The sequence below is a fragment of the Telmatherina bonti genome, assembly GCF_933228915.1.
Source record: "Telmatherina bonti genome assembly, chromosome: 8".
NCBI classification, from domain to species: Eukaryota; Metazoa; Chordata; class Actinopteri; order Atheriniformes; family Telmatherinidae; genus Telmatherina; species Telmatherina bonti.
The window spans coordinates 33,007,754-33,017,608 of record NC_136626.1 but is presented as its reverse complement, the minus strand read 5'-3'; the positions used below and the strand labels follow the sequence as shown (position 1 = coordinate 33,017,608).

The window sequence follows — 9,855 nt, the reverse complement described above, 5'->3', positions numbered from 1 at the left end:
AATGCCTGTACAAGTACAACAGCACGTACACATTTAGAGGTTACTACAGCCAATAACACTGCAAGAAGGCAGTCGTCGGCGTCTCGGGTTGCCCTTGTTTCACCTCTTTCCCCATCATGAGACCAAGGTGCTACTCTCGTATGCTGCCTTTAAAGTCAGGTAATTAGTGGAGATTTCTTTAAACCCAGAATTTAAGGGCAACGCTGGCGCCACGGTCCCGCTACAACCTTTGTTCCATATATTAAACAAGCTTTAATTCCCAGATAGAAAGAAAAAGATAAATAACCCAGTTTGAATGAGTTCAAAGTAGAATTTTTCACCCATTTAACCCACATTTCACAGCAACAATAACCTTAATCCAGATTACTGTCTCAGATTTATGAGGCTATAAAAGTAAAATAGTTTTCATATCTGCTTGTATGAAATGTTTTTAGTTTAAAAGAAATCACAACAAAAGGTGGCATTAAATATATTTTCAGTTGTATTTATTAACAGAAATGTATCAACATTTAATATGCAGGAATGAGACCTTCTGTGAATACATGGCACAATCATATTATATACATTCTTTTAGGAGACAGTGCACAAATATGGCGTAAAGGTTATACAGGAATCTTAAAATGACTCTTCAGTTTGGCTCCGACTGAAGTGGGCTGTGTGACAAACACCGACTTTAAGTTAAAAATGGTTTATTTATATAAAGAAAGATGGTTGTTTACCAGGAAACCAAAGTAAAACTACTGTTGTCACATTATTTTCTATGTACAATCTAAGGAGAGGTAATTCACACAAACCAAAGGGGAGAAATCTACCACAGTGCGAGGCTGGAGCCGTGTTTTAAACTCTGTAACTGCAATAATAATTCTATGTAACGTCCATGTAACACAACAATCACATGTGCAGCCGAGCCACCAGCTTCATTTTAAAGAAACTAAATCAGAACAAACGGCTGTTTGTTACTTTTTAATGCTTTTTTTTTGTGTGTTTTTCTCTTTTTAAAAGCTCATTGCACTTCCCTGCCGGCGACGTGCGCCTTCGCCTGCGTTAAAGTGTGCATCCTCAGGTGGGAGTAAGAGCAGCTCGTCCTCCACATCCAAACCGCTTCAGTGTCCCGTTAGGTAGTCCTGCGTGGAGTCGGAGGCGAAGGAGTCGGCGTCTTCATTGTCGGAGTCCTCGCTGCTGTCATCGGCCGCCGGCTCCCCGGACAGGGCGATGCGTGCGTAGTCGTCCGTGTCGATGGACTTGCAGAAGTGAATGGCGTATTTCAGTTTCTCCTCCAGCACCTGTTTGCATGAGTACCTGGGCAGCTTGAGCAGGAAGAAGCAGGTGTAGGACTCAGGCAGGAAGTGGTCAGGAGGGTTGTACTTATCCAGCACCTGCAGACAGAAACGCAAGACGTCACCAGGCAGAACGCCAACAAACGCGCCTTAAAACGCAGAGTATCCTTGTCGTTATGGCAAAACTAGATGCAGAAGCTCAACTCTTTAACATTAGAACCGCCAAGCGGGTCATTTTTACCTCCTTGGCTCTTCAACCACTTATATCGCTGTTAAAATAAAATCCCTATTTCTCCAAATTCATCACTTTTCCTGAAATGGGTCCAGTGAACTTATAGTGAATTTTGGTGTGTGTGTTATGGCAACAAAAAGAAACCTGAGCATAAATATGTAGAACCGCCAACGGGGTCATTTCTACCGCCTAATGAAACGCATTGTTTTCATCTGTCAGATGTTCAGATCGCGCCACGCCCATTCACGCCACTCCCGGTTGCTTCGTAACGCATATGAGTTTGACAGCTGTCAAAGAGTGAGTAAGAGGGTTTTATGATCGCTGAATTTGAGAAATGGATTAATACAAGAGATATATGAATACCAAAGAAGCTTGGTTATTATTTCAAGAACTGAGTAATGGAGAACTAGCTCTGGATGACGGTGGATTCTGACGAGACGGTGGAGGAATCAGTAGCTGGAGAAAGTGATGATCCGTCTCTTTTACCTGATAACGAGTCGTCTCGTGAGTAAGAGTTTGTATGCGAGTGAATGAATAATAAGTTGAAGATCAGTGTTTATTCATCTTCCTGGAAAATTAATTAGAACATTAAAATATGTTATTTAATATATGTTATTTACTGTTTAGCTAGTTTTTTTAAAGTCTCAATTATAACTATTAACATAATAAATGGAATCAAACAACTTCAAAGCATCTTTGCGTTATTTGCGCTGTTGCAGCAGGGAGGTGGTAAAAATTACCCTTCTCGGCGGTTCAAGTCAGCATCCAGACATGGTTTTATCGCGGTAAAATAACTTCAACAACAGATCCAGCAGCGTCGCGACCAACCACAGCAAGAAAAACTGTTTGTTACTAAACAGTACTTTAAAGAAATGACCGAGTCTTTTCTCATCTGCACATCATCTCGCCGTTCAGGAGAAAAATTCTGACCTGGACACAAACACACAACATATTCACACTTTCCTCCAGTTGCTTTTAGCTATTTACACTTATTCATGCTGCCGTTTACCCACAAACCTTCAACTCAGCTGCTTTCTGGCACCATAAAACCATCTTCCAGGCCTTAGTTTTGTCCTTTTTTAGACAAACACACAACTTTCTGTTTGCTTGTTGATCTTTAGCTGCTCCTGATCGGACATGAATGTCAGTTTGGGCTCTGATTGGTGAAAAGTGTGACAGGAAGTGACTTCATCATAAATTCCAGGTCTTCAGGCGATATAGTAGCGATGATGTTTTTTTTTTTTTCTATAACAAAAATGTGATGAGTAATGATCACGGAGAACTCTTTAATTTATCATTTTGAGTCTGAGTAAAAACATTTTAAACCTCCAGGAAAACTTCATCTGAAGCAGGCGTCAACAACTCCGGTGCTCCAGAGGATTTACTGTTGTCCAAACGGAGCAGGAATCTCACAAAACGAAGATATTTTTCTCAGATTTAGCCTGTCACGCTCATGAAAACACAGATTCATGCCATCAAAAATGATTCTTTTAGCTCCAAACAAAGTAAAAATGTGCGAAGACTCAGTTTGCACGTCTGCATGTTGACATGTGTCACAAAAACACCAAGACGCGACTTTTGTTTCCAACAACATGGACGTCCTCAGAACTGTGTTGCAGTTTTCTGTTGTCTCAGCGCTTTGTGTGTGTTTTTACACTGCCGTCAGTACAGCTCCGTATAGACAACCGAAGGCGAAGGACGACGTTAAGGACGGTTATTTTCCGGCACACGAGGAATGTTTCATCTTTAGTGGAAGCAACGTGGTGAGATGGAAGGTTCTTCTGACTGGATAGGATTAGAGGCGCTACTGCTGCCTAAAGGTTTGATATGCTTATAAATCTGTTTAACAACACCGTTATGAAGATATGTGTGTGGATGGATTGGGTTTTTGGGAAACAAGGTGATGTGGACTTATTTTCTTTTCCCCGGCTACATGTGGACATGTTCTGAAATGAAAAGGTTCTCCAACAAGTCGTCATCTTCTGCACCTGCCTTGGTTTGGGTCAGGTGTGTCACAGCAGGGAAACTAAAGCCGGCAGGTTGGTAGTTTCAGAGGACCCCAGTTGGAGACCCCGACCTAATCGTAAGATATTCCAGTTCACCGCCCAGTTAGACTCCCTCGTTCCTGAGAGCGAGCTGAGAATATAACGGCTAGCACTCGGGTACCGGAGAGGTGTGATAAGACGAAGATCTCTGTAAAACTTTGGCCTCGCAGCAGCGGCGGGTCAGCTGACAAGCATGGAGCTCTGCTCCTAGCAACAAGTGGGTCAACAGGGTACCATCGCCGTGGAAACCACAGAACTACGGGTCGGATATTTTCTCAGCTGCAACAAGTCTCATCAGCAGAGCAGAGGAAGCTCCATCAGTCCTGGGACACGGGGACAGTACAGTAACCTGGACAAAGACTGACCGATGACGTGACGGCAGCGTCGCTCGGTCAGGTCCATGTTCAGCAGATTTAGCCGACTCTCCAGTTTAACCCTTTCATGCACAGTGGCCACATAGTGGACACCTATTTACAAGCTTTTTTTTCCTGCATGAATGAGGATATTTTTGTAAATAAACCACTTCAGTGGATGTTGGTGAGTCCTCCAAACGTTTCCACTCACTGGAGAATAAATAAATATGTGATATAATTGAACATAATGTAATTATGCAAGTTTGCCTTCGTATAAATAGGAAAAGAAAATGATACAACTGTATTTTATAGAAGATTTATATAAAATAATTATATATTTTATAAATATTTTATGGAATACAATAAAATAATAAATCATGATAAATTCTAAATATCACTAATAAATAAAAAGTATCATTGCAGATGTCTGTAGAGGTAAAAAACTGCATATAAAAAATGTAGCATTGTTGTTTATTAATTCATGCATGAAAGTGTTAAACATTTTCCTGGATGACCACTTTCTGGAGTCATCAGGTTCACATCTCCCACCATGTAATCCCACTGGGACGTACTGGGATGTACTGGAGAGTCTGACAGCAGGCAGATCCTCCCTCCTCCTAGTCTTGGAAAGCACCGGTCATATATGTCTGTAGTCCTGCAGCTGTTAGATGTTTCCCTGCTTCACCACATATGTGTCTCCTCTAAACTCTCATATCCAAATGGATTTGTTTGTAAATAAATTGTTTTAACGTTGAATTAAAAAAACTGTAACAAGGTTGCTGTTTTTACTAAATCGGACTAATAATACGACGATCAAACCTTCAAATGCTGAAGGTTCGATTAATAAATCTAACAGCATCTACAAAGCAAATGAAGGCAGGACTAGAACATGGGTGGGAACTGTAAAGTGGATGGAAATGAGCTGAAATGCTTTTCTAGTTTCACAGATGGAAATTAAATTTTTATTCCTGCCAAAATTCCCAACTAAAAGCGATGGAAAAGAAAACCTGGATTCTTGATCCTCTGATGCTACTTTTATTCCAGAGTCCTCAGGAGACCGAGGTCCTGGTGCAGGATCTGGCTGGGTGCGTGTCAATCGTCTTCAGCTGAACTAAAACCAGACCGACCTGAGAAACAACCAGAGCTCCCAGTAGAGCTTCATTCTGAACACCTGAAAACCTCCAACCAGCCCAGAGATCTGGATGTAGACATGGACCAGGTCTAAATCCTGTTAGACACAGTGAGGGGAAGACAAATCATCCTACTGTCACCATATGAAGATAAAAGGTCTGATGTGTCAGCAGGACCTGGAGAAACCAGTCCAGATTTTAGTCGGCTGGAACTGAGTCTTTATGGGTCTTCCTAAATCACCAGCAGCTCATTCTGCTGCTCCAGTTCTCACTAAAACCAAGAAGGTGGACCACATGAGTCCAGTTCTCAGGTCTTTACACCTGTCAGAGGACAGACTTTAATGATCTGATGCTGGTCTGTAAAAAGCCAGTACATCAGAGACTTCTTGTCCCAGTATGAAGCTACCAGACCCCTCCGCTCATCTGGATCCGGTCTTTTATCAGATCCCAGAGTCAGAAGCAGAAACAGAGGAGCTGCTTTCAGCTTCTATGCTCCACATGTCTGGAAAAACTCCCAGAAAGCCTCAATCAGCTAAAAAAACCTCTTTTTTACTACAGTTTTTTACGTTTTATTGTTGTGAAGCACTTTGTGACCTTGTGTCTATAAAAAGATACATAAATAAAGTTTATCTTATCTTACTTCATTGTGCTTTAAACTAGTTTTATTTTCTGCTTTTATTTCCTCTAAAGTACGCTGCATCACCTCATCGCTGATCTGTGATACAAACAAACCTGCCCTGTTTCTTCACAGCAATACTTTTATGTTTATTATTGGACTATTTACTCAGTTAATTTATTTTTATATATTCTATTAAATTATTTATAAACTAACTTGTCATATTTGTATATAATATGTCCCACTGTAGTGGATATTATGCATCAAAGACTAAAATAATTCATTTTCCAGAAAACAAATGTAAAATATGACTTTCCATGGTTCTAATGAGAGTTTAGTGTTTTTACTTCTGAGCAAATATTTTACATCAATAATAATAAATGCATTAATAATCATTTCATCCCTGTAAAATGTCAGAAAATTAAAAGGATGTTTCATGAAAAAGAATGCTGCAGTTGTTCATGTACATCCATGTTGTCCTGCCAACCGTTCTACGTAGTTTGTTTTATTTATTGCTACACCTGAGTGACGCAACAACAAAATAAATAAATAAATAAAACCACTTCTTACCTGTACAACAAAATCTCGGCCTCGGAAGTCTGCGATGGTGCGGGGCAGTCGTGTGCGACCCCAGACGAACCTCAGGAAAAGGGACCTCTCTGTGTTGGAGAAGGACTCCATCACCTCCCAGAACCACTGGATGAGCGGCGCCGTCGGCTCCACGCCTTTGTACGTGGCCACTGACTTGAGCAGGTGGAGCGGGATGTCTGGGCTTCCACAGACCTGAGGACGAGGAAAGTTTCCCTTAAAACCTGCAGAAAACATTCAGAGGTCGATGCCACGGCCGACAGCTGCGCTCCGTTACCATGGTTTCCAGCTCGTAGCCAGTAAAGAGCGACAGCAGAGGAACGGGAACCACTCGTGCCATTCCCTCGCGCACCGCCGACACCTGCTCGTCAAACTCGTGCAGCCTGCAGCGTGAAGAAAAACAAACTGTAAACAAATCAGGACTTATCTGGTTGTTCAGGTTGGTTCTGATGATGCAGGTTTGCAGCCGCAGCAGCAGGTGTGTGATTTGACCTGTAGTTTATTGCCAGGCGGACGTATTCAGCGCGGTTCTCCAGGGTGATGTGGGAGTATTTGGAGCTGAGCTGGATGTCTTGGCCACTGGCGTTGGGCACCGTGAAGGGCAGAGTCATGGCCTCGAACTCCTCGGCTGTAGCCTCGTTGTCCCGGATGTACATGAGCCCGGGAATAAAATCCTTATCAACCTGGGAACAGCAGCAAACTCAATTAGCTGGCTGCTATTTATTTATCTGCTTGTGTGTAAAGGAGTCTGCAAGCCCACACACACACACACACACACACACACACACACACCGGCCCACAGTTCGAGTCCCGTGAGCTCCACAGCCATCCACTCCATCTTGTGCTGAGATTCATTTCCCATCTAACCTTTCTGATAGCTGTGGGGCAAAACGACAAAACAAAAGCAGCTTTGAGAGGAGAAAGGCCGTTTCCCCTCATTCTGCGACTCTCCCAGAGCTGTGTGAAGAGCGTATGATCACAGCGTGAGGGCAGGAGTGGACTCACGTCAATGCTCCCACACAACAGCACGGCACAGAACTTTTACACTCAAAGGAAAACCACTTTTATCTCTCCGGAGTGGAAGGCGAGTTCCCAGTCCTACCCGGAGAACTGTGTACCAGTAGAGCGCAGGGGAACAGACGGGCTTAGGCTTTAATCACACAGAAACATACAGGAATGTTCTCTTTTTGTACGTTATAAAGCTGATCATGTGAGCTGGAGGTGTTATGTAACGGCTGTCTGTCCTAAAGATCGGGGATGGACATGTCTTATGAAACTTCTTATCGTTCAGATACTGACTACCAAACTTTACGAGGTGATTTATCAGTGAATCCTGAATTATTAGGATTTTTAATTGAAGGTAAAGAAATCAACCAGACTTTTTCATTGAATGGAAACAGATTAAAGAGGAATTTTAATTATGCTGTTAAGAAAAACTTTAAAATTTTTTAAACTAAACAGGTGGAACACACCAGTTCCACCTGTTTAGGTTTTTCTTTTAAATACACAAACATCTAACCAATCACATGGCACCAAATCAACACATCTAGTCATGTAGACATGATGAAGACAATTTGCTGAAGTTCAAACTGAGCATCAGAATGAGGAAGAAAGGAGATTTTAGCAACTTTAGTAACGCAGCATGGTTGTTGGTCTGAGTGTTTACTGGTATTTTCACACACAACCATCTCTAGTGTTTCCAGAGAAGGTCTGAAGAAGAGAAAATATCCAGCGAGCAGCAGCTGTCTGGACCAGAATGTCTGGTTGGTGTCAGAGGTCAGAGGAGAATGGACAGACTGGTTGGAGATGATGGAAAGACAACAGGAAGTCCAGTAAGCACTGGTTCCAACCAAGTCTTTCTGATCTCATCATGATGAGGTGGAACGGGAGATTCTCATCATGATGTGGTGGAACGGGAGATTCTCATGATGATGAGGTGGAACGGGAGATTCTCATCATCATGAGGTGGAACATGGGAGATTCTCATCATGATGAAGTGGAACGGGAGATTCTTATCATGATGAGGTGGAACGGGAGATTCTCATCATGATGTGGTGGAACGGGAGATTCTCATCATGATGTGGTGGAACGGGAGATTCTCATCATGATGAGGTGGAACATGGGAGATTCTCATCATCATGAGGTGGAACATGGGAGATTCTCATCATCATGAGGTGGAACATGGGAGATTCTCATCATGACGACGTGGAACGGGAGATTCTCATCATGATGTGGTGGAATGGGAGATTCTCATCATGATGACGTGGAACGGGAGATTCTCATCATGATGAGGTGGAACATGGGAGATTCTCATCATCATGAGGTGGAACGGGAGATTCTCATCATCATGAGGTGGAACATGGGAGATTCTCATCATGATGAGGTGGAACGGGAGATTCTCATCATGATGAGGTGGAACGGGAGATTCTCATCATGATGAGGTGGAACGGGAGATTCTCATCATGATGAGGTGGAACGGGAGATTCTCATCATGATGAGGTTGAACGGGAGATTCTCATCATGATGAGGTGGAACGGGAGATTCTCATCATGATGAGGTGGAACGGGAGATTCTCATCATGATGTGGTGGAACGGGAGATTCTCATCATCATGAGGTGGAACATGGGAGATTCTCATCATGATGAGGTGGAACGGGAGATTCTCATCATGATGAGGTTGAACGGGAGATTCTCATCATGATGAGGTGGAACGGGAGATTCTCATCATGATGTGGTGGAACGGGAGATTCTCATCATGATGTGGTGGAACGGGAGATTCTCATGATGATGTGGTGGAACGGGAGATTCTCATCATGATGAGGTGGAACGGGAGATTCTCATCATGATGAGGTGGAACGGGAGATTCTCATCATGATGAGGTTGAACGGGAGATTCTCATCATGATGAGGTGGAACGGGAGATTCTCATCGTGATGAGGTGGAACGAGAGATTCTCATCGTGATGAGGTGGAACGGGAGATTCTCATCGTGATGTGGTGGAACGGGAGATTCTCATCATGATGAGGTGGAACGGGAGATTCTCATCATGATGAGGTGGAACGGGAGATTCTCATCATGATGAGGTGGAACGGGAGATTCTCATCATGATGAGGTGGAACGGGAGATTCTCATCATGATGAGGTGGAACGGGAGATTCTCATCGTGATGAGGTGGAACGGGAGATTCTCATCGTGATGAGGTGGAACGGGAGATTCTCATCATGATGAGGTGGAACGAGAGATTCTCATCGTGATGAGGTGGAACGAGAGATTCTCATCGTGATGAGGTGGAACGAGAGATTCTCATCGTGATGAGGTGGAACGGGAGATTCTCATCGTGATGAGGTGGAACGGGAGATTCTCATCATGATGTGGTGGAACGGGAGATTCTCATCATGATGTGGTGGAACGGGAGATTCTCATCATGATGAGGTGGAACGGGAGATTCTCATCATCATGAGGTGGAACATGGGAGATTCTCATCGTGATGAGGTGGAACGGGAGATTCTCATCATGATGAGGTGGAACGGGAGATTTTCATCATGATGACGTGGAACGGGAGATTCTCATCATGATGACGTGGAACGAGAGATTCTCATTGTGACGTTCAGTAACTG

The 9,855-nt window shown here is 43.2% G+C and overlaps 1 protein-coding gene across 3 annotated transcripts in view; it reads right to left on the bottom strand.

Moving 5' to 3' along the window:
* Window positions 1–480: 480 nt before the first annotated feature.
* herc2 (HECT and RLD domain containing E3 ubiquitin protein ligase 2) overlaps window positions 481–9,855 on the bottom strand; it is a 74,944-nt gene continuing 65,569 nt past the window's right edge. For all 3 annotated transcript variants that reach the window (XM_079245542.1, XM_079245543.1, XM_079245544.1), the window contains exons 88-91: window positions 6,734–6,924; window positions 6,519–6,624; window positions 6,224–6,436; window positions 481–1,376 (exon numbers count right to left, since the gene is read on the bottom strand). In XM_079245542.1, coding sequence (XP_079101668.1) covers window positions 1,104–1,376; window positions 6,224–6,436; window positions 6,519–6,624; window positions 6,734–6,924 — 783 coding nt within the window. In that variant the 3' untranslated portion in view covers window positions 481–1,103. The remainder of the gene's footprint in view (window positions 1,377–6,223; window positions 6,437–6,518; window positions 6,625–6,733; window positions 6,925–9,855) is intronic.